Source organism: Neoarius graeffei, chromosome 1 (genome assembly GCF_027579695.1).
Source record: "Neoarius graeffei isolate fNeoGra1 chromosome 1, fNeoGra1.pri, whole genome shotgun sequence".
Taxonomy (NCBI): Eukaryota; Metazoa; Chordata; class Actinopteri; order Siluriformes; family Ariidae; genus Neoarius; species Neoarius graeffei.
The window spans coordinates 119,408,493-119,434,260 of NC_083569.1; the positions used below are offsets into that span (position 1 = coordinate 119,408,493).

General features: G+C 47.0%; 1 protein-coding gene across 1 annotated transcript; it reads right to left on the reverse strand.

Annotated features, from left to right (window-relative positions):
• Positions 1-20,314: 20,314 nt before the first annotated feature.
• On the reverse strand, positions 20,315-22,496 carry LOC132889610 (E3 ubiquitin-protein ligase TRIM39-like). The gene is made up of 6 exons (XM_060926298.1): positions 21,915-22,496; positions 21,699-21,794; positions 21,360-21,593; positions 21,117-21,264; positions 20,961-20,987; positions 20,315-20,859 (listed from the first exon to the last, which is right to left on the reverse strand). Exons 1-6 carry the CDS (start codon positions 22,494-22,496, stop codon positions 20,315-20,317), a joined length of 1,632 nt encoding a protein of 543 aa, XP_060782281.1.
• Positions 22,497-25,768: the final 3,272 nt, after the last annotated feature.

Consider the following 25,768-nt stretch of genomic DNA (forward strand, 5'->3'; position numbering starts at 1 on the left):
CGCAGATGGAGGAGCCGGTCACTGAACTTTACACAATGTTCATGGACTCTGAACTGAATATAATCCATAACAACAGTAATGATCTCAAATCTCTCTCCTGAATGATTCACTTCTCACTGCACTTGTGTGACATTTTCTTCAAAATGTCCTTTAGTGTAAATGCATTTTTCATATTCATCCCTTTCTCCTGAAACCACTTGAAATTCAAAATGCAAATTTTAGGAGTATTTTGAACACTTAATATTAATTTTAATTAGTAATTAAAAATGTGGGCGGCACAGTGGTGTAGTGGTTAGTGCTGTCGCCTCACAGCAAGAAGGTCCGGGTTCGAGCCCCGTGGCCGGCGAGGGCCTTTCTGTGCGGAGTTTGCATGTTCTCCCCGTGTCCTCGTGGGTTTCCTCCGGGTGCTCCGGTTTCCCCCACAGTCCAAAGACATGCAGGTTAGGTTAACTGGTGACTCTAAATTGACCGTAGGTGTGAATGGTTGTCTGTGTCTATGTGTCAGCCCTGTGATGACCTGGCGACTTGTCCAGGGTGTACCCCGCCTTTCGCCCGTAGTCAGCGGGGATAGGCTCCAGCTTGCCTGCGACCCTGTAGAATAGGATAAAGCGGCTAGAGATAATGAGATGAGATGAGAATTAAAAATGCATTATTGTCATGGTGTATTAAATGTCCTTAAGCACGAAGTACATTTTAATTCTCCAAGCAGGAGACAGTACAGTCAGTGTCATGCTGTTATTGGAAATAATCAGTGGGGAAGTGGAGTTACTGTTCACACCCAAATGATGATTATTTTTCAATAACAGCATGTCCCAAAGTGTTTTATTCCACTACACCCACAGCAATTTGGCAAATATTTACATGTTATTATTAAGTAATGACATCATTTTTTATTATTTTTTTGTTACATTTAATGATCTGTGAAACTGAACTGTAATGTCACAGAAATCAAGTGAAAATCAACAACACAAACAGGAAGTAGAGTCATCTGTCGCACTGCTTACTGTGAAATGATGGAGGGTCATCTTCCTCCTTTACATTAACTTTATTTCTCTGCTCGAACGTGCAACCATTAGGAACAACACACAGCATGAACGTGTTTTCTATCTGCTTCCAAAACATCCAGTCCGCTGCCATAAAGCGTCTTCTTTTTTAATGGCGGTTGGCAAACAACTTTTGGAAGCATTACCGTCACCTACCGAAATGGAGTGAGAGTCTGGATATCTAAATAATACTAAAAAATAATTAAACCCTAAATTCTTCTAATCAGACCAGATTCTTCCAAGAAGTGAAACAAAAACCTAAAGCAAACTTCGCCTGAATTTTTCTGAAGAATTCTATTTATTCTTAAAGGCACACTTTCTGCCTCTCGCTCTTGGATAAGTTGCTGCCTCTCCTGGTCAAACTCCCTACAGTCTTCTAGAACATGCTCTACGGTCTCAGCAGCATCACATACACTACACTTTCCATCAGCATGCTTTTTAAAATAAATAGAGTACTGTCCAAACCAGTGCACCCAAACCTCATCCTCGAGATAATATCTTCCTCGTGAGTGGACCTAGCAGTTGGTCTTGCACCGCCCACAAACCTTTGAATACTGTAATATTTCCTACCAGTGTTAGCATTATTCCAGTCACTTTGCCATTTTCCCTTGGACTTTGACTTGACTATCGTTTTAATTTCAGGTTTACTATTATGAATATCTATAGTGATCTCAGGAGATTCACATGCCTTCTTAGCGTTCTTATCAGCTGGTTCATTACCTCGTACTCCTAAATGAGCTGGGACCCATAAAAAACTGACATTTGTATCAGAGTTTAATAGTCTACTTATCATCTGTACAATTTCTAAGACAATGTCTTGTCTGGACTGAGACATAGCACTCTGGATGCTCATCAATGCAGATGCATTTATGAGTCTGACGTGATTAGCACCCCATTCCTTGGCCTGTTGCTCTCAACCCAGGACAGGGCAATAAGAATAGCTACTAGCTCAGCTGTGTAAACTGCAAGATCATTACTCAATCATTCTTTTTTACAGATCTTGAGGCTAGGTATTACAAATGCAACACCAACTTTACCTTCTATTGACTTTGATGCATCTGTAAATACCACAAGTTTATCTTCATACACATCTGTAATACATATCTGTCAACCCTCCCGTTTTTCCCGGGAAACTCCCTTATTTTGACTTATTTCCCACTGTCTTCCCGTTTTTTTTTTATTTTCCCGAAAATATCCCGTATTTTCACATTATATAAAAGTCCTGTATTTTCACAATATAAAAAAGTCGGTAGGTCCAGAATTCATGACGCGCCTCTGACAGGAGTTTACAGCAGGAAGTCGGGCCATGAATTCACATCCCCGCCCTCTCCAGTACAGCAGGTGGCAGTCTAGTAATTACACATTGATTTTAATTGCATGTCTGTGAAGAAGACTGTCAGATCCATAGCGCTAGTCTGACCAAGGTCACTGCTCGGAACTTCTCACAAAACTAAAAGGTGGTCGTAATTCTTTCCTCAGGGAGCGAGTTTCAGTAGACGGCGAGACTAGAGACATGAATAAAGATTGATAAAATTATATAATAAAAATAATAATATTATGACCACTAACAGAATGTTACTTGAGCCAAGCACTGCATGTGCATTATTATCCTGCAAACTTAACCACTCTGCTGAGGCTCACCAGTACAGGCCATCCCAGAAAGTTCTGAGACATGCAAAGTCAGCCACTTACATTTACAATAGCACTCATGCCACAGCTACTGAAAATTAAATATCAGTCAACTAGGGAGGCAACCCACCCCGTGCTCTCACACACGCACACACTGAGAGATGTACCATATTTTTTCCTCATGTGTTAGGGTTTTGCTGGGATTCGAACCTGGTTCGTTGGTGTGATGATCCAGCAAACCCCCACTAGGCCACCAGGGGAATGACTCAAATGCAGAGGCGTGAGGCGGAAGTAGAAAAAGTAACAAAAGGTTTATTTATACTATGTACACTATATACAATCCAGGGCAAAACAAAAAAAACAAAAACAAAGAGTATAATTCAAAAAGAAAAAGGCAAAAATGCAAAAGCTCAGAAGATCCACAAAACACAGTACAAAGGAAACTGGAGATAAACATAACAGCACAAAGACTCCGTGACAAGAGGACTGAACTCAGGGGTATAAATACACAAACTAATTAAGGACACAGGTGAAGATAATCAGGACAAACAGGCAATTAACAAAAAACACAAAACACAGGAACAGTGGCGGCCTCTAGAGGCCAAAATAAACATGACACGAAAAAGAAATAACAGCGGCCTCTAGAGGCCAAAACAGTCCTAGTCCTAACAGGACCCCCTCCTCTAGGAGCGTCTCCTGACGTTCCCAGGGCGATCCGGATGGGCCGAATGGAAGTCCCGACACAGTTCTTTATCTAGGACATCCCGAGCAGGAACCCAGCAGCGCTCCTCAGGACCATAGCCCTCCCAGTCCACCAGATATTGCAAGCCGCCGCGGACCCGGCGGGAGTCAAGCAGGCGATTCACAGTGAACACAGTCTGCCCCTGGAAGATGTGGGGGGGTGGGGGGGTCCTAGGGGCAGGGGCATACGTAGACGTCAGTACGGGCCGCAACAGGGAAACATGGAAAGTGGGGTTGATCCTCAGAGTCCGGGGCAACTGGAGCCGGTAGGAGACAGGGTTCACCCTGCGCACCACCTTGAAGGGGCCAATGTAGTGAGGAGCAAGCTTGCGGTTCTCCACCCGCAGCGGAAGGTCCTTAGTGGACAGCCAAACCCGCTGCCCAGGGCGGAAAGTGTGTGCAGGTCTTCTATGGCGGTTGGCCTGAGTCTGGTTGGTTCTGGAGGTCTGTATGAGGGTCTTCCTGACCTTGCTCCAGGTCTTGCGACACCGTCTCACATATTGGTTGACCGAGGGCACCCCCGCGTCCTCCTCCTGGTCCGGGAACAGAGGTGGCTGGAACCCGAATTGGCACTGGAATGGCGACAGCTTGGTGGCCGATGACTGCAGGGTGTTGTGGGCGTACTATGCCCATGGCAGCCAGGTGCTCCATGATGTCGGGTTATCCATAGCCAGGCCTCGCAGGGTGGTTTCCAGGTCCTGGTTGAGCCTCTCCGTCTGACCACTGGACTGTGGGTGAAACCCAGAGGAGAGGCTGGCAGTGGCTCCGATGACCTTGCAGAACCCGTGCCACACTCGGGAGGAGAACTGGGGCCCTCGGTCTGAGACGATGTCCTGTGGAAGACCAAAGACTCGGAAGACATGATTAAATATAAGTTTCGCTGTTTCAAGAGCAGAGGGGAGTTTGCACAGAGGTATGAAGCGGCAGGCCTTGGAGAATCTGTCAACAATGACCAAAATGACCATGTTACCTTGTGACTCAGGGAGACCCGTGATGAAGTCGACTGCCACGTGGGACCAGGGACGCCGGGGAATGGTCAGAGGATGCAGGAGACCCTGGGGACGCTGTCGTGGGTTCTTGGTTCTGGTGCAAACCTCACAGGACAGGACAAATGACCTTACTTCCTGCTCCATGTTAGGCCACCAGAAGCGTCTTTTCAGGAAGTCCAGGGTCCTCCGAGCTCCCGGGTGGGCGGTGAGAGGGGAAGAGTGACCCCACTGGAGAACCTTGGCCCGGGCTTGATGTGGGACGTACAAGAGGCCCGGTGGCCCCGTCCCAGGACTGGGGTCCTGGCGTTGGGCTCGTCGAACAGCCTCCTCAATACCCCAGCGGACAGGGGCCACAATCCGGGACACCGGGATAATAGGCCCGACTTCATTCTCCCTGTTAGTGGCAGAGAACAGCCTGGACAGTGCGTCAGGTTTGGTGTTCTTGGAGCCGGGACGGTACGAGAGGGTGAAGTCAAACTGACTGAAAAACAGGGCCCACCTAGCCTGTCGAGGGCTCAGTCTCTTGGCTTGCTGGAGGTACTCCAGGTTCTTGTGGTCAGTCCAAACCAGGAATGGATGTTGCGCTCCCTCCAGCCAGTGCCTCCACTCCTCAAGGGCCAGTTTGACCGCTAACAGTTCTCGATCCCCCACATCGTACCGGGACTCCGCAGGACTCAGGTGGTGGGAGAAGTAAGCGCAGGGGTGCAGCTTTCCTTCCGAACGTTGAGAGAGTACCGCGCCGACACCACTGTCCGAGGCGTCCACCTCCACGATGAATGGTTGGGAGGTGTCCGGGAGGACCAGAATGGGTGCCGTGCAGAAGCGGGCCTTGAGGTCTTTGAACGCCTTTTCTGCCTGAGGAGACCAGCCATAAGATCCACCTGTCCCTTTGGTGAGGTCTGACATGGGTGCTGCCACAGAACTGAAGTTCCTGATGAACTTGCGGTAGAAGTTAGCGAATCATAAGAACCGCTGAACCTCCTTAACGGACTTGGGAGTAGGCCAGTCCCGGACGGCCAGGGTCTTGGCAGGGTCCATTTGGAGTTGGCCTGTCCATACAATAAATCCCAGAAAGGAGACCTCGGGAACATGAAATTCGCATTTCTGGGCCTTGGCGAACAGATTGTTTTGTAGCAGCCTCTGGAGAACCTGGCGGACATGGTGGCGGTGCTCCTGCATGGTCTTGGAAAAGATAAGGATGTCATCGAGGTAGACAAAGACGTACAGGTTAATCATGTCCCTTAAGACGTCGTTGATTAGGGCCTGAAAAACAGCTGGTGCGTTGGTGAGTCCGAAGGGCATCACCTGGTATTCGTAGTGCCCAGACGGGGTGTTAAAGGCAGTCTTCCACTCGTCTCCCTGTCGGATACGGATGAGGTGGTATGCGTTCCGTAGGTCCAACTTGGTGAAGACGGTGGCGCCTTGGAGCAGGTCGAAAGCAGTGGACATCAGCGGAAGGGGATATCGGTTGCGCACAGTGATCTTGTTCAGGCCCCTGTAGTCAATACATGGTCGAAGCCCCCCATCCTTCTTGCCGACAAAGAAGAAGCCGGCACCAGCAGGTGAGGTGGAGGGTCGAATGAACCCAGAGACCAGGGCGTCTTTGAGGTATTCCTCCATAGCCTTGCGTTCTGGCTGAGAGAGGGAAAACAGTCTGCCACGAGGAGGGGTAGTCCCAGGGAGCAAGTCGATGGCACAGTCGTAGGCCCGGTGCGGAGGAAGAACGGCGGCCCTGCTCTTGCTGAAAACTTCTTTGAGATCCCAGTACTCTGTGGGAACTTGAGATAACTCGGTGAGATCAGGGGGCTCGGCAGGAGACACAGGAGAGCTAGAGAGCAGACAAGAGGCATGGCATGCAGGGCCCCATTCCACAACCTGGCTTGTTACCCAGTCTATGCGAGGGTTGTGGCGAATAAGCCAAGGAAGGCCTAGAATAACTGGGAACTCAGGTGAAGGAATCAGGTGCAGGGATATTTCTTCCTTGTGACCTTGAGACTGGAGGAAGACTGGAGAAGTAACTTGGGTGACTCTTCCATCACCTAACGCTTGGCCATCGAGGGCAGACAAAGACAGAGGGACTTCAAGAGGTGCAGTAGGTATATTGATGCTTTGGGCGAAGTGAATATCCATAAAGTTCCCAGCCGCCCCTGAGTCTATCAAAGCTTGACAAGAGTGGACAGACTCACCCCAGGAGATGGAGACCGGGATGTAGATTCCTTGACCAGGGAGTCCGGGAGAGAGGGTAGGCCCCGTCACAACCCTCCCTCGGCTGGACGGGGCGGTCCTTTTCCCAAGAGTTCGGGACATGATGCTCGGAAGTGACCAGGCTTGCCACAGTAGATGCAGCACTTGTCCCTCCTTCTGCGCTCCCTCTCAGATGCGGAGAGGCGAGTACGGCCCACTTGCATGGGTTCTGGACAGTAACTGAAGGAGGTAGATGGTCTCCAGGTAGAGGTAGGGAGGCTGGGGGGGCTCAAGGCTTGGTGGCGTTCTCTCATCCTGTTGTCCAGACGAATAGCATGTGAGATGAGGGTTTCGAGGTCACTTGGGCATCCAATAGAGGCCAGACCGTCCTTGATGGGGTCAGACAGACCATGGTGGAAGGCTGACACCAGGGCAGTCTCGTTCCATCCACTTACTGCTGCGAGTGTTCGGAACGAGATGGCGTAATCTGCAACGCTTCCTCCTTGCCGGATGGACATGAGCTTTCGGGCTGCGTCGGTACTGATGTCTGCCTGATCGAAGACCCGAAGCATCTCTTCAGAAAACAGCTGGAAATCAAAGCACTCAGGTCCCTGTCTTTGCCAGATAGCAGTAGCCCAGGCTCGCGCCTTACCAGCTAATAAGGTGATCACAAAGGCAATCTTGCGGCGATCCGTAGTGTAGGTGGTAGGCTGAAGCTCAAAGGTGAGTTGACACTGGGTAAGGAACTCTCGGCACTCACTGTGCTTGCCGTCATACCTCTGTGGTGCAGGAAGGCTGGGTTCGCGAGGTGAAGAAGGCAGCATGGCAGGAGGCACTGGAGCAGGAGTGGGAGCTGGATCAGGAGCAGGATCAGGAGCAGGATCAGGAGATGCAGGCAGAGATGTCAGCTGTGCCAGGGTTTTCCCAATTTGCTGAAGCAGTTCCTCGTGGCGAGCAAGGGCCTCACGTTGGCTGGTGAGCGTACGTCCATGAGCGTCCATGGTCGCTCCGAAGCGTGTCAAAGCTGCCATAATTCCCTGAAGGTTGGCCGGGTAGACAGTTGAAGCAGCCTCTGCTGAGTCGGTCATGACGGAGTCTTTCTGTTAGGGTTTTGCTGGGATTCGAACCTGGTTCGTTGGTGTGATGATCCAGCAAACCCCCACTAGGCCACCAGGGGAATGACTCAAATGCAGAGGCGTGAGGCGGAAGTAGAAAAAGTAACAAAAGGTTTATTTATACTATGTACACTATATACAATCCAGGGCAAAACAAAAAAAACAAAAACAAAGAGTATAATTCAAAAAGAAAAAGGCAAAAATGCAAAAGCTCAGAAGATCCACAAAACACAGTACAAAGGAAACTGGAGATAAACATAACAGCACAAAGACTCCGTGACAAGAGGACTGAACTCAGGGGTATAAATACACAAACTAATTAAGGACACAGGTGAAGATAATCAGGACAAACAGGCAATTAACAAAAAACACAAAACACAGGAACAGTGGCGGCCTCTAGAGGCCAAAATAAACATGACACGAAAAAGAAATAACAGCGGCCTCTAGAGGCCAAAACAGTCCTAGTCCTAACATCATGAATATCCAACTTGAGTGTTAAATTTGAAAATGAGATTTACTGTATTTGTTCACAAATAAATGAAATGACTCAACTCATCCCTTTGTCTGACCTTTCTTATTTTAACATAAGATACGTATTTTAGCCCTTAATTTGGGAAATAACTGGTACCACTGAAAGCAAATAAAAATAAATGTATAGTTTATTCACAAATGCACTCTATAAACCATAAGCATATTGAGTTTGGGTCTTGGCTATCACCAACATGCACCAGAGTACAGGAAATCACAAATACTCGATAGAAAATTGCCCCCCATTCAACTACACACCCACGTTTGGTGGAGTATGACTTTCCGAAATTTTCCCTTATTTCGAGTTAAAAATCTGGGAAATATCCCTTTTTTTCAAACCTCAAAGTTGACAGGTATGCTCTAATATGATACTCAACTATGTAAATCTCTGTTGATTTCCTCATTCATTTTCAATTCTAACAGGTCTAGGTCAACGAGAGGTTCTCTCAATAGCCACAATGGAAGAGCTGGATAAGACACTGATGGACACACATTAAGCAACTGGAGGCCCATTTCACTTGCTTTCTGAGATATAATCCACACAAAGGTTCCAACTTGAGACTTATCTCTCTCTTGGCAGTGAATTAAAGAAGAATAACTTATGTGATCTTCCTTTTGCCCTCTAAGGTTAGCCCAATAAACCAGAGTTAACTGATCCCTCCTGATATGAAGAGGCATTTCACCCATCTCAACCTGAATTGCATTAACTGGGGTAGTTTTCATAGCACCACGACATAACCTCAAAGCTTTATGTTGAATAACATCCAACTTCATTAAGAGTGACTTAGATGCAGATCTGTAAGCCACACACCCATAGTCAAATGCAGATCTCATGAGGCTAATGTTAATAGTTTTCATGGCTGGCCTATTTGCACCCCAATCCACCCCACGCAAACATCGCATCACATTTAAAACTTTTTTACATTTCTCAATCATCTTCTGTATATGTACAGACCATGTTAGCCTCTTATCAAACCATAGGCCTAAATATTTGAAGCAATCGACTCTTTCTAGCTCTGTGCCAGATATCTTCAACTTGAAGTCTTGAGGAATAATCCTCCTGGTAAAAAATACTGTTTTAGTCTTATCTATAGAAATTCTAAATCCCCATTCAAGGGCCCACTTTTGGACAGCATCCACTGACTGCTGCATCTTATTCACAATAAAGTTAACATTTCTACCCCTCTTCCACATAGCCCCATCATCTGCAAACAATGTAACATTAACTGATCTCTGTAAATCTTTAAAAACATCACTGATCATAATCAAGAATAGTACTGGGCTGATAATACTACCTTGGGGCGTACCATTCTCAACTATATACTCATTACTAAATTCTTCATTAATTTTAACTATAACCCTCCTACCAGATAAGAAGTCTCTAACCCACTGGAACATTCTTCCTTTAATTCCCATCTGTTTCAAATTAATAAGAAGACCTTCTCTCCAGACTATGTCATAGGCCTTTTCAACATCAAAAAATATGGCCAAAACGGTCTCTTTATTAACCTGAGCTTTCCTTATTGAGTCCTCCAGGGCAACTATTGGATCCATAGTCCCCCTTCCCTTCCTAAAACCACTCTGGTAGCTATTTAATAGATTTCTAGTTTCTAACCAGTAGACCAGCCTGTCATTAACCATTTGTGGCAGCGGGGGCGTGGTCAAGCGCCGGTCTGTGACAGGAGGGTGGAGCCGGGGAAGGTGAGTGGCAGAATTGCGACACCTGAGGATAATTAACCTGTGTTTGTGTGTGTGTTTTCCCAGTAACCGCTCCCTATTTAAGGAGGCAGAGAGAGAGGAGAGGGAGCGCAACCCGGGACCAGACAAGTGTGTGCGTGTGAATGCGATTATACTGAAAAGTTAAAATAAATCGCCTGTCTGCCTCCAAACGCTGTCCTGCCGTCCTCTGTGCTCCACCCACACGCGATACGCGCTACAGTGGTGCCGAAACCCGGGACAAGGTGGAGCACCAACCCAGCAGCCCCATGGAATCCTCCCCGTTCGCGGTCTTGGTCCACGCCCTCGCCACGGCTCAGCAGAGCCAGCACCAGGCACTCGTCACGCACCGAAAGGAGCAGGAGCGCCGCTTTGAAGCCCTGGTGCTGGCCCTGCAGGAAGATCGAGAGGCGTTCCGGCGTCTCCTCGCGTCGGCGGGGTCCACCAGCGCCCCGGCCGCGGGCCCGTCTCCCCTCACCATGACCAAGATGGGCCCGCAGGACGACCCCGAGGCTTTCATCCCATTGTTCGAGCAGGTCACCGAAGCCTCGGGGTGGCCGATGGAGCAGCGCGCGGCGCGCCTCCTCCCCCTCCTGACGGGAGAGGTGCAGCTGGCCGCACTACAGCTCCCCGCCGACTGCAGGCTGGCCTACGCCGACCTTCGCCGGGCTGTCCTCCAGCGCGTGGGGCGCACGCCGGAGCAGCAGCGCCAGCGCTTCCGCGCGCTGCGGATGGAGGAAGTCGGCAGCCCTTTCGCGTTCGGTCAGCAGCTCCGGGACGCCTGCTGGCGGTGGCTGAGGGCCGAAGATCGCGACGCCGAGGGAATCATCGACCAGGTGGCGCTGGAACAGTTCATCGCCCGCTTACCAGCTGGAACCGCGGAGTGGGTCCAGTGCCACCGCCCGGCGTCGCTGGATCAGGCCGTGGGACTGGCAGAGGATCATCTGGCGGCTGTTCCGGCAGCAGGACAGCGGACGGCAGCATCTTCTGTCTCCTCTCCTCTCTCTCTTTCTCCCCCCCCTCCTCCCGTGTCCTGTCCTCGCCCCATTCCCCCACCGCGGAGGCGGGGGCCGGCTCCACCCCAGCCGGCCCGCCGCACCCGTGGTGCCCTCCCGTTTCTCCCTTCTGTGTCTGTCTCTCCCCCCCCCTCAGGTGAGTGAGCCCCAGAGCACAGCTGCAGAGGGAAGGCCCGGGCCGGTTTGCTGGCGCTGCGGGGAACCGGGCCACCTGCAGCAACAGTGTGTAGCGATGGAAGTGGGGGCGGTGGTGCGGATCCCCGACGCGCCAGAGGCTGCCCTCGATCGGGCCGGAGTGTATCGCATACTGGTAAGTGTACAAGGGGCTACATATCAGGCGTTGGTGGATTCAGGTTGCAATCAGACCTCAATCCGCCAAAGCCTGGTGCAAGGCGAGGCATTGGGGGGAGCACAAGGGGTGAAGGTGTTGTGTGTGCACAGGGATATTCACAGCTACCCGTTGGTGTCGGTCCACATACATTTCAGAGGGGAGAAATCGATAGTGAAGGCGGCGGTTAATCCTCGCCTTACCCACTCTTTGATTTTGGGGACTGATTGGCCGGGATTTCGGGGTTTAATAGCACGCCTAATAAAGAGTGGGTCCTGCCGGTTAACAGGGGAGGGTCCCGGTGTCGCTTTGGCTGGAGCTGCGGTCGCAGAGCCGTCTACGTCATCTCCGCGACAGAGTGAGGAGCCACCGGTCCCTCCTCTTTCTATTGGGGAATCCCTCGCGGATTTCCCACTGGAACAATCGCGAGACGAGACTCTGCGACACGCGTTTGACCAAGTGAGCGTAATCGATGGTCAGACGCTCCCGCCGGGCGCCACCCCGTCCTTCCCCTATTTTTCCATTTTGAAGGATAGGTTATACCGAGTGACGCAGGACACTCAGACGAAAGAGCGAGTCACCCAATTGCTAATTCCAAAGAGCCGCCGGGAATTGGTATTTCAGGCGGCTCACTTTAATCCCATGGCTGGACACCTCAGGCAGGATAAGACACTCGCCCGGATAATGGCCCGATTCTATTGGCCGGGGATTCGCAGCAACGTCCGTAAGTGGTGTACGGCGTGCCGCGAATGCCAGTTCGTAAATCCAGCGGCCATTCCAAAAGCGCCCTTGCGCCCCCTACCATTAATCGAGACCCCGTTCGGAAGAATTGGGATTGATCTCGTCGGGCCATTAGATCGGTCAACACGAGGGTACCGCTTTATATTAGTTCTGGTGGACTATGCAACGCGATACCCGGAAGTGGTGCCTCTTCGCAATATCTCAGCACGCAGTATTGCGGAGGCCCTCTTCCACGTCATCTCCCGGGTTGGAATCCCGAAAGAGATTCTGACTGACCAAGGCACCTCGTTTATGTCACGAACACTGAGCGAACTGCATGGGCTACTGGGTATTAAGCCGATCCGCACCAGCGTTTATCACCCACAGACGGACGGTTTAGTTGAACGGTTCAACCGCACCCTCAAGAATATTATCAAAAAATTCCTAAGTGAGGACGCACGTAACTGGGATAAGTGGCTTGAACCCTTGTTGTTTGCAGTGCGAGAGGTCCCCCAAGCCTCCACGGGGTTCTCCCCGTTTGAATTATTATATGGGCGTAAGCCGCGCGGCATCTTAGATGTACTGCGGGAAAATTGGGAGGAGGGACCTTCACCGAGTAAAAACCAAATTCAGTACGTTATGGATCTGCGCGGAAAACTCCACACGCTCACCCACCTAACTCAGGAGAATTTGCGGCAGGCCCAGGAACGGCAAGCCCGCCTGTACAACAAGGGCACGCGCCTTAGAGAGTTCACTCCGGGAGATAAGGTACTCGTCCTGTTGCCCACGTCGAGCTCCAAATTAATCGCCAAGTGGCAAGGACCCTTTGAGGTCACACGGCGAGTCGGGGACGTCGACTATGAGGTTAGGCGAACGGACAGGGAGGGGGCACTACAGATCTACCACCTCAATCTGCTGAAACTTTGGAACGAGGAGGTCCCCGTGGCGTTGGTGTCGGTAGTTCCGGAGAAGGCGGAGCTGGGGCCGGAGGTCCAAAAAGGGTCATTGGCATCACGTACCTCTCCGGTCCCCTGTGGAGACCACCTCTCCCCGACCCAACTCACGGAGGTTGCCCAGTTGCAGGCCGAGTTTTCGGATGTGTTCTCGCCCCTGCCCGGTCGCACTAACCTCATAGAACACCACATAGAGACGCCCCCGGGGGTGGTAGTGCGGAGCCGTCCTTATAGATTACCCGAACACAAAAAAAAGGTGGTTCGGGAAGAACTTCAGGCCATGCTCGAAATGGGCATCGTCGAGGAGTCCCACAGTGACTGGAGCAGCCCGGTGGTCTTGGTTCCCAAGGCCGATGGCTCGGTCCGGTTCTGTGTGGACTATAGAAAAGTCAACGCGGTGTCTAAATTTGATGCGTACCCAATGCCTCGTATTGATGAGCTGCTTGATCGACTAGGCACGGCTCGCTTTTACTCGACACTGGATTTGACGAAGGGATATTGGCAGATCCCCTTGACTCCATTATCCCGGGAAAAAACGGCCTTTTCCACACCGTTCGGCTTACACCAGTTAGTCACACTTCCTTTTGGGCTGTTTGGGGCGCCCGCTACATTTCAGCGGCTGATGGACAGGGTCCTCCGGCCCCACGCCACCTATGCCGCCGCTTACCTAGATGATATCATCAATTATAGTAATGATTGGCAGCGGCACCTACAACACCTGAGGGCCGTCCTTAGGTCGCTGAGGCGGGCGGGACTCACTGCCAACCCGAAGAAGTGTGCGATTGGGCGGGTGGAAGTACGGTATCTGGGCTTCCACTTGGGCAACGGGCAGGTGCGTCCCCAAATTAATAAGACGGCAGCGATTGCGGCCTGCCCAAGGCCCAAGACCAAAAAGGGGGTGAGGCAGTTCCTGGGGCTGGCTGGCTTCTATCGTAGGTTTATACCTAATTATTCAGACGTCACCAGCCCGCTGACTGACCTCACTAAAAAGGGGGCGCCAGATCCGGTCCAGTGGACGGAGCAGTGCCAGCGGGCTTTCTCTGAGGTAAAGGCTGCACTGTGTGGGGGGCCACTTTTACACTCCCCTGACTTCTCTCTCCCTTTTGTGTTGCAGACCGATGCGTCGGACAGAGGGCTGGGGGCCGTTTTGTCCCAGCAGGTGGAGGGGGAGGACCGCCCGGTCCTGTATATCAGCCGGAAGCTGTCGGTGCGTGAGGGGCGCTACAGCACCATTGAAAAAGAGTGCCTGGCGATTAAGTGGGCAGTCCTCGCCCTCCGTTACTACCTGCTGGGGCGCTCTTTCACTCTCTGTTCGGACCACGCGCCCCTCCAGTGGCTCCACCGCATGAAGGATGCCAACGCGAGGATCACCCATTGGTATCTGGCACTCCAACCCTTCAACTTCAAGGTGGTCCACAGGCCGGGGGCGCAGATGGTCGTGGCGGACTTCCTCTCCCGTCAAGGGGGGGGGAGTCGGCTGCGGGCCGGACGAGCGCCCGGCCTGAGTCGGGCGGTGGGGGTATGTGGCAGCGGGGGCGTGGTCAAGCGCCGGTCTGTGACAGGAGGGTGGAGCCGGGGAAGGTGAGTGGCAGAATCGCGACACCTGAGGATAATTAACCTGTGTTTGTGTGTGTGTTTTCCCAGTAACCGCTCCCTATTTAAGGAGGCAGAGAGAGAGGAGAGGGAGCGCAACCCGGGACCAGACAAGTGTGTGCGTGTGAATGCGATTATACTGAAAAGTTAAAATAAATCGCCTGTCTGCCTCCAAACGCTGTCCTGCCGTCCTCTGTGCTCCACCCACACTCGATACGCGCTACACCATTCTTTCCATTACTTTACCCATTTGAGAAGTTAATGCTATAGGTCTGTAGTTACTTGGGTACTTTGCATCTTTCCCAGGTTTCCTAATAGGGATGATAACAGACTGCTTCCATTCTGCTGGGATGACTCCTTCTGTCCACACCTCCTTCACTTTATCAGTCAAATTCTCCAACATTGCGTAACAGATCATATCCTTCCCTGGGGTAGACTTTCCAACTTTCTTTAATGCACTATTAAGTTCTTGTAAGTTGAAAGGTGTATTTAAAATTTCCCCATCTCCTGTCTCTTCAAGTAAAACATCCCTGTGCTTTCCTATTGTCATTTCTCTTCCTCTTTTCTCCTCATGAGTGAGGTTCTCTGAGCTATGCACCTTTACCAATGCCTTCGCTATGGCCTCAGCTTTATCTTTACTATTTGTAATAACTCTTTGATCATTAATCATTACTGGATACTCAAAATCCCTCCCATTCCCTCTCGTTTTCTTAATCTTGTTCCATACACTTTGAATTGGAGTTGTTCTTTCGATTGAATCACAAAACTTTTTCCAATACTCCCTTTTTGTATTCTTGACTGTTTGCCTCACCACAGCTTGACACTGTTTGTATTTCATCAAGTTTCCAAAATTTAGAGTTTGCTTTTAAGTTCTAAATGCTTTATTACGGTCCCTGACAGCCCTACTACATTCCTCAGACCACCAAGGAACAATCCTTCCCTTTCTACCTGACTTTGACTTGGGAATGGTTAGTTCAGCAGCCCTAATTATGCTATTTGTAACAGAAAAGCACATGGAGTCAACACTGGCATTAGCTCCAATACCCATTAGACTGCTCTCACTGATGACTTAAAAGGTTTCCCAATCTGCTTCCCTTAAAATCCATCTTCCCTTTCTTCCCACCTGATCTCTTATTAGTTCTATCTCAAACTGAACCACAACAGGATAGTGATCACTACCCAGTGTACTGTAATTTAATACGTCGAAATACAAGAGCAGCAATGCAAGAAAGGATGCAGTGGAGTCAAGATTGGTTTTAGTGGGAGCTCAGGCTAAGTAAGTAAGTTTTCTAATAAAGCTTTTGCTGGGAAGCATGTCAGTCAGGGAAAGCTGCACATACTGATGACTGGGCAGGCTGGAGGAGCATCAGCTGATTAGTGGATGTGTGTGACGCAGCTCTTTGACAAGGGCAGCGTTCTTTTTGATGTGAGTTTTCCTTACAGCAGAAAATCACTAACGTGGACCAAATGTGTCTCACTGATGGCCAAAAATTGACCTTGTCCTCTCCAGCAGAAGCCTGCGTTATATTGCCACAAATTATGTCTAATATATACCTGTAAAATTTTTCTCACTAAGCTTCAACGGCAAAAAAGTTACACACATACACTTTGCTTTTTCATGCCTGCTTTGACATTCTGTCTGTATCTTCTCATTTTCAGAGGTTTTTTTTTTTTGGACACCAGCTCTGGTGCTTGGTGCACCACACTTCCTTCTCTGCTCCTTTTCATCTTTTAATTATACTTCATGTGCTAAACTTTGGAAAAAAGAATATTCGATTCATAGTGATACATATTTGTAGTGTCCGTAGGCCCTTCATACTCTAACAATAAATGAATGTGAAAAGACATTGCTTTTTATTCAAGGATGCTTTCATGTTCTGATTAACTAACAATATTCAGGTCAACAATGTTTAAAAGCAATACTATCCCAATACTTTGTACAGTACTAGCAAGATCAGAATTCTCGGCCTGTGGTGTTTTGAACTGTAACTAAATCTTCCAAATATCATGAAAAAAGTTCCTTGTGTATTTGTTTCTGTGTCACATACAGAGAAAATGAACGATTTTTCCTGATTACTTCAATAAATTGCCTATAGCTTTTTATGTAATTGACTCTTTGTATGAGATAACACGGGGCCTACAGACACTACAAGTGAGTTAATTGTCCTGCATTTTGCAATTCAGCAAGACATTCCAAGTACCATATAGACAAATTGTGTTGTTACTAAAGACCCTTCATAGTTATTGTACTGACCTCATTGTGTCTCTCAGCATTGTGTACACAGGGGGGCCTATGGAGATTTTTTTGTCATTTTGACATCCCATTTTGAATCATACCTCAGTTGTATTAGGAAGTTATGGTGTGAACATGTTTGGTTTTTTTCCCATCTGGATAGGTTGTAGATGAGAAATTCATTATAAACTAAATATTAAATGCAAATTTGACATCATGAGCTTGATAAATTTGACAGAAAGTATCTCAACAGTAAATCTATCACACTGCAGACATTTCATGCGTGGTCCAACAAGATGTACACTACCGTTCAAAAGTTTGGGGTCACCCAGACAATTTTGTGTTTTCCATGAAAAGTCACACTTTTATTTACCACCATAAGTTGTAAAATGGGCGGCACGGTGGTGTAGTGGTTAGCGCTGTCGCCTCACAGCAAGAAGGTCCTGGGTTCGAGCCCCGGGGCCGGCGAGGGCCTTTCTGTGCGGAGTTTGCATGTTCTCCCCGTGTCCGCGTGGGTTTCCTCCAGGTGCTCCGGTTTCCCCCACAGTCCAAAGACATGCAGGTTAGGTTAACTGGTGACTCTAAATTGACCGTAGGTGTGAATGTGAGTGTGAATGGTTGTCTGTGTCTATGTGTCAGCCCTGTGATGACCTGGCGACTTGTCCAGGGTGTACCCCGCCTTTCGCCCGTAGTCAGCTGGGATAGGCTCCAGCTTGCCTGCGACCCTGTAGAAGGATAAAGCGGCTAGAGATAATGAGATGAGAAGTTGTAAAATGAATAGAAAATATAGTCAAGACATTTTTCTGGCCATTTTGAGCATTTAATCTACCCCACAAATGTGATGCTCCAGAAACTCAATCTGCTCAAAGGAAGGTCAGTTTTATAGCTTCTCTAAAGAGCTAAACTGTTTTCAGCTGTGCTAACATGATTGTACAAGGGTTTTCTAATCATCCATTAGCCTTCTGAGGCAATGAGCAAACACATTGTACCATTAGAACACTGGAGTGATAGTTGCTGGAAATGGGCCTCGAAACACCTATGGAGATATTGCACCAAAAACCAGACATTTGCAGCTAGAATAGTCATTTACCACATTAGCAATGTATAGAGTGGATTTCTGATTAGTTTAAAGTGATCTTCATTGAAAAGAACAGTGCTTTTCTTTCAAAAATAAGGACATTTCAAAGTGACCCAAACAAAATGCAACAAAATGGTGTACTTCAGCCTAAAAGATGAAGAAATATGATACACTAGCCCAAACAGTGCATCCAAGAAGTTGAAATCATATATTACAATACAGAAGATGTACAACTTTCCTCATTGAAAAAATGAGACAAAAAAATGAATGAAATTGTAGTAATTTTGACACACAGTCATTGCCATAAAATTTTTATTATTGCAGATATCAATGTGCGGTTTTCGACATCTGATAGTCCTTGTGGTACTTTATCTGAAAACACTCAAACACAACAGTTATTCTGTTTCTATAATTCTGAAATGCGTGCATAACATTATCAAACATGAAATGGCTGACATTAGTGATTTTCTGCTGTTAGCTGACTGCATGCATCTAGAAGTAGCCTCTGAGGACTTTGGTTTGTCTTGGACCTTTTTGTTTTGGATTCTCGTCGTCTTCATAAATAAAACTTGAACGGTGAGAACCACTGGAGCTTTGTCTGGCCACTCTTGAGAGAGAGGACTGGGCTGTCCCAGAGCACGTTTGCGGTAAGCTGCTCTCCTGTGGCTTTCACAACTTTAGTGGGAAACATCACGACACACATTCCTGATATAGATACAAGTTCATGTTTAACGCAGACATGAGAGGGAAAGTTACGGTAAATCCAGGTCCGAGCTAAAAATCCTTCAACTTTGATAGGTAGGTTAGCTTTGTATCCCTTTGTTTTTGTCGCGTCTCGGTCGGCATTTGGTATTCTGGGGATGATCTGGCTATGTAACACTTATGTTCCTGCATTTCACATTGTGTTCGTGTGACATTTTCAAAAACCTGTTCTTCAGTTAAAATACATTTTTTATCTGATTCCTGTCTCACCAAACAACTGCGGACAACTCGGAACTCAACATGCAAATCTCAGGATTATTTTAAAGACTTCATTTATTTAATTCACATTGAAAATGCAGCTCTCAATTAAAAACATAATAAAGAATTATATCTGCTTTAATGATCTAAGCAGGAAATAAAAGACTTGGTGTTGTGCAGATGTCATGAAGTGGAGTCACTGTTACCACCCTGAAGTTTATTTTCCAATAAGAACATGTTCAGAAGCGTTTTATCCCACAGCAAACAACCAATTACTGCGTTTAGAGAGAATTATTGATGCTAAGAGAATGATTCATGCTTCTGTGAACATTTTTCAAAAGTCAAAACATATTTTCATTCCATATCCTTTGAGAAAGATTAACTCCATATTATACTGTATGTATGGGTATGATTTGTATCTTTGTGTCCATGATTAACACTGCCATGATGTTCAAGACTGTCTCCTTTAAACCATGAGATAATTTAAAAAAAAAAATGCAACAGAAATATTTCAGAAATAAAATGAATGGCCTGCCATGATGCCCAACATAATATTTTGGCAGGAAAAAAAAAAACAGCAAAATATATACTATTTAAAATGTGGAGCTGTTAGAGCATTTAAAGCTTGGAACAACTCCATGTGATGCAAGACAACATGAACACTAAAAACAAGTGTTGCCAGGCAAAACAAACCTCGCCTGGTAGCATTTATGATAAATATGAAGGAAGATATGATGAAAAAAAAAAATAGGTCCCCTATGGGTCCATGTGGCTCCTGCTTATAAATAAAACAGTTTTCTGATCCCATGTCCATACAGTAAATACAGCAATATATTTACTCTGTGAATCAGTAGCCACAAAAATGAAGCGTAATCCAAAAATGAACAATTTAAAAATCACAGAAGTAAAATATACCAAGTGTCTGTACTTTATATTATTCTACTCTTACCTCTTACAGTTTTCAAAACTGAAACCAATGAACCGAGGCTGACATACACACGCTGTCACCATGACCCAAACTCTTATGAGCTAGAGCTCAGTGGAATGCACTTTCCCTCTGGAATAAGCATAAACATGTCTGAAAGCAATTTCTTTAGTCTCGTCCATTTATTCTGAATGGTGAACCGAATTGTATACACTCACCGGACATTTTAATAGGAACACATGTATGCGCATGTACAGTACAGTGTGCGACTATTACACTCATGATCTTACAGCACGATAGCTTAGTGGCTAGCGCCTCTATATGAGGCAGTAGACACAACAAAAACAATTTTGACCTTTCTAGTGACCTTGACCAGATGACCCTCAAAATGTTGGAGGTTCTATTTGAAACCAATGTCCATCTGTCCTGAAAGTTTCATGAAGATTGATCCAGCCATTTTCCCATAATATTGTGAACAAAAAAAAAAACAAAAGAAACAAGACCGAAAACGATACCTCGCCCCCTGGAGGAATCCGTCCCAGGCGAGGTAATAAAAGCGATGATTAGATCTTATTAACAGGGCAGATGATCAGTGGTGCTGAATTTTTACGTCCAAAATTGAGACTGGGGCTGAAGTACGGATAAAGTTTCTCAGTGAAATTCTGACCAGTGAAAGAGTAGATGTGAGATTTTGCATCAACATCATAGAAGGAGATCAGACCCTCCTCATAATCCACAAACACCCCCACCTTCTGAGGAGCCTGTTTCAAGGAGAGGGGGACAGAGGGAGATTCCAGAGCCTTATATTTAGTCTTATTCCTCAGCTTCACACACCAGTATCCATCTTCAGGACTGACTGTAATCTCCCCTTTCCTGTTAATGGACTCTCTGGCCACTCCTAAAGTCCACTCAGTCTTCCCTCTGACCTGCACCTCATAGTAAAATCTCCCTGAGGAGAATCCCTCCTTTCCCAGCACACAGACACAAAGATCAAACCTCTCTGGGTTATCAGGGAGATTCTGTCTCTTGTCTCCACATGTAACTTGTTTCCCATCATCAGACAGGATGAGAGAAGGATTCACTGTATCAGGATCCAGAGTCACATCCACTGAGAGACAGAAACACAGTGAACATCAGTTTTATCATTGCACAGTGTGAAACAGGGAAGAAATATATATTTAGTCATGTGACCAATAAGAGCTCACAAACCTGCATATTGTTGAATTCTCTTCAGGTCTGTTTGGAAAATAATTTTGGACAATATTTGTGAGTAAATGTTGAGAGATTTAATTCAATGTTTGAGTTTTATTAATTAAAACAAAATACTGGAAATATGTGTAATGTGTCTGTGTAATAAACACTTACTAATCTCTTCAACCTTCTGCATTTCCTCACTGAGAGTTTCCTGAAGCTGAGACAGAGCTCTCCTCAGAGTCTCCTCACTCAGTTGAGGGTTAATTGTGACGTCAGTCCAGTCCTGGGTGTGTGGAGGACTGCACAGTGACGGGTAAATCTACAGTACAGCAGGAGAGAGGAGAAATCCCTCAGCATGGGGACTGCTGTCCTGTCATGTGCTGCATTGCTATTGAGAAACAGAGGGACTCTGACCTGTAGGAAGTGGAGGTGATCCTCAGTGTGTGAGATCTGCTCCAGCTCAGTGTTTCTCCTCTTTAGCTCAGTGATTTCCTGCTCCAGCTCTTTAATGAACTCTTCAGCCTGCATCTCTGCTGCTTTCTGCTTCTCCTCCATCACCTTAAGCAGCTCAGTCTGACTTCTCTCAATGCAGCGCATCAGAGCACTGAAGACCTTCACACTGTCTGCTTTCTCCTTCTCTGTGTTTTTCTAACAGGAGAGAAATTGAGAGAATTTAATTTCATGTGATTAGATCATTGTTCTCTGAATGTGATTTATAAAGGAGCTATTTTGTAGGCGAGTTAAGAGACTGACTTTATTGAGTTCTACAGAGTGTCTGATTTCCTCAATCTTCTTCACTCGCTCCTGGATCATCTGCTGAACTTCCACTTGTGTCTTTCCCAACTCAGTCTGAGAGAAAGATACACACAATGCATCAACTCTTTTTTTTTTTTTTTTAAGGTTTATATTTCACGCATGAATTTCATTTGCAAACTTTATACAATACATCAAAACTTTTCAGTCCCCCACCTTTTTCTCTCCACTCTCCTCCTCTATAGGAACAGTGCTGTGAGTTCTGTGTTCTCCCTCAGTACAGAACTGACACACACACATCTGGTCGTCTCTACAGAACAGCTCCAGGGGTCTCTCGTGCTTCAGGCAGATGTAGTCCTCCAGGTTCTCCACAGGATCCATCAGTTTGTGCTTCTTTAATGAAGAAACTCTCTCATGAGGTTCCAGGTGAGTCTTGCAGTAAGAGGCCATACAGATCAGGCAGGACTTCACGGCTGCACATTTCTTTTCACAGCAGACGTCACAGAGCACCACAGATTGTGTGGGTTTTTCTGTAGCGCTGCTGGATTTCACCTGAACTGCCTTCTTAAATGGAGCAGCAAGTTCAGAGATGAACGTATTCACACGTAGTTGAGGTCGTTTATGGAATTCCTCTTTACACACTGGACACTGACAGTGTGAACTGCTGTCCCAGAACTCTTTGAGACAGATCATACAGAAGTTGTGTCCACATGGAGTCGAGACTGGATCAGTGAACACATCCAGGCAGATGGAGCACTGGAGCTGATCTTCACTCAGGACACTGCTGGAGGAAGCCATGACTGACACAGGAGACATGATGAGAGTGGATTTAGACAACAGAAAACTCTACACAATGCTCATGGACACTGAATTGAATATAATCCATAACACCAGTAATGATCTCAAATCTCTCTCCTGAATGATTCACTTCTCACTGCACTTGTGTAACATTTTCTTCAGTATGTCCTTTAGTGTAAATGCATTTTTCATATCCATCCCTTTCTCCTGAAACCACTTGAAATTCAAAATGCAAATTTCAGGAGTATTTTAAACACTTCATATTAATTTTAATTAGTAATTAAAAATGCATTATTGTCATGGTGTATTAAATGTCCTTAAGCACGAAGTACATTTTAATTCTCCAAGCAGGAGACAGTACAGTCAGTGTCATGCTGTTATTGGAAATAATCAGTGGGGAAGTGGAGTTACTGTTCACACCCAAATGTTGATTATTTTTCAATAACAGCATGTCCCAAAGTGTTTTATTCCACTAAACCCACAGCAATTTGTTAAAGATTTTCATTTTATTTTTTAAAGAATGACATCATACTTTTTATTCTTTTGTTGTTACATTTAATGATCTGTGAAACTGAACTGTAATGTCACAGAAATCAAGTGAAAAACAACACAAAAAGGAAGTAGAGTCATGTGTAGCACACTTCTATTCCTCTTTCTATTTCTCTTTTCCCTCTTGTTCCTGTTCTCTTCGTGTTTACCTGCAGTGGTTTTAATCCCTTGAAGAAACAGTGAGAAGCTACAAACTGGAGATTGTGTCCTGCTGAAAGGGTCAAAGGGTTTTGGTCAGGGAAAGGACTTGAGCTTGAGTTTCGATTCACCTGAGTGACGCCACATGAGACACGCCCACTGTTTGACTTTTTTCTCATGATGCAGTTACACGTCTTAACGACTAGATGGAGGAAAATCACTCAGTGAACTCCAGGGTTTCATTCTGTCTCCATCTCTGTAATAAAATCTGCACTGTGTACATTTTAGGAAGTGTTTTTTTTTTTTACTCATGATATTAATTTTGTCATCAGAGTGTGCTGGAGAAATGTGTACATGAAAATAATAATCTCAGTGTTGGGCTTCACAAGAGAAGAGAAACATATTTACATTATATGAAAGCATTTATTATTAAAATCAGAATAAGCATTCAGACATGTTGGTATTTTTCTTTTATACTATCTCTCTCATGGCAATCCTGACAGATATTCAGTGAAAAATGCCAGAAAGCTGAAGACGTTTTATTTAACTCAGACCGACCATAATACAATGGCGCTTGAAAGTTTGTGAACCCTTTAGAATTTTCTCTATTTCTGCACAACTATGACCTCCAACATCATCAGATTTTCACACAAGTCCTAAAAGTAGATAAAGTCAAGTTTATTTGTATCGCGCTTTTAACAATAAACATTGTCGCAAAGTTTTACAGAATTTTAATGACCTAAAACATGAGCTAATTTTATCCCTAATCGATCCCCAATGAGCAAGCCAGTGGTGATGGTGGCAAGGAAAAACTCCCTCAGATGACATGAGGAAGAAATCTCAAGAGGAACCAGAGTCAAAAGGGAACCCATCCTCATGTGGGTGATAACAGACAACATGACTAGAATATTAACAGTTTTAACATGAAGTCAGTTTCGTTGATGTTATAAACTCTTCACTGATGGAAACCTGAGTGCAAAACTGTTCATGACAACTGCAGTCCTAAAGTTAGCAAGTCAACTGTAGTCCTCAGCCATAAAAGCATTACTGCAAGTGTCCAGAGCGTCTTCCAAGTGTGACTTTCAACTGCCCATATGGGGCCGTCCTCCACAGGAGCGATGTGATGAGACTCCGATCAAAGGTAGGGCATCAGGATGGATCAGGCAGGTCAGAGGAGCAGAAGAGGTCAGCATCTCGATCTCAGGTGCCTGGATGAGGTGGGAACAGGCGATGGAGCGGAATGTCACCAAGCAGGACATCTGGAAGTGGAACACCCAGAGGATCAAGTTTCTGATCCAGGGGTTTTACGATGTCCTCCCCAGCCCTTCTAACCTGTTCAAATGGGGCAAGGTTGAAACACCAGCTTGTCCACTTTGCTCTAAAACTGGGACCCTTGAGCACATCCTAAGGAACTGCGCCAAGTCACTGGGAGAAGGTTGCTATCATTGGAGACACGACCAGGTCCTCAAATCCATTGCCAAGGCAATCAGCAAGGGGATCAGTGATGGCAGGTGTACCAACACCACAGCCAGAACTATCCAGTTTGTGAAGGCAGGAGAGCAGCTCAAGAACAGACCCAAGAACTGCCCAGGAGGTCTGCTTTCCACAGCACAAGACTGGGTGATGTCAGTCGACATAGAAAGGCAGCTGAAGATTCCCGCTCATATCACCCAGACCGCGCTGAGACCAGACATCATCTTGGTGTCAAATGCCATGACACAGCTGATCCTCTTGGAGCTGACCGTGCCCTGGGAAGAGAGGATGGAGGAGGCACAGGAAAGGAAGAGGGCAAAATATCAGGAGCTTGTGGAGGACTGCCACAGGAACAGGTGGAGGACCAGGTGCATGGCAGTGGAGGTGGGCTGTCGGGCGTTTGCAGGCCATTCCCTCAGCAAAGCCCATGGAATCTTGGGGATCATGGGTCAAAACAGGGGAAGGGCCATTAACAATAATTTGGAGGCGGCAGAAAAGGCATCCAGATGGCTCTGGCTGAAGAGGGGCGACAAGTGGGGGTCGTAGTATGCCACTTGGACACAGACCGGGGCTTGATCAACCCCGGTTGGATCACCTGGCTGAGGGTGTCTGTTGTAAGACCTGAAACACCCGATGAAGCCAGGATACAGCACTGATGATGTGTCCAAGTTCGTGCATTGGAAGATGTATGTATCACCACTGTTATTGAAAATGACACAAAAAGGGGGAGATGTCATATATGGTTTATATAGGGCGGAACTCGTGTTAAGGTAATGTTGCAACAGGGACGCTTTATGGCAGCAGACTGGATGTTTTGGAGGCAGATAGAAAACACGTTCATGCTGTGTGTTGTTCCTGATGGTTGCATGTTCTCATCATCTCTAGCCGCTTTATCCTGTTCTACAGGGTCGCAGGCAAGCTGGAGCCTATCCCAGCTGACTATGGGCGAAAGGTGGGGTACACCCTGGACAAGTCGCCAGGTCATCACAGGGCTGACACATAGACACAGACAACCATTCACACTCACATTCACACCTACGGTCAATTTAGAGTCACCAGTTAACCTAACCTGCATGTCTTTGGACTGTGGGGGAAACCGGAGCACCCGGAGG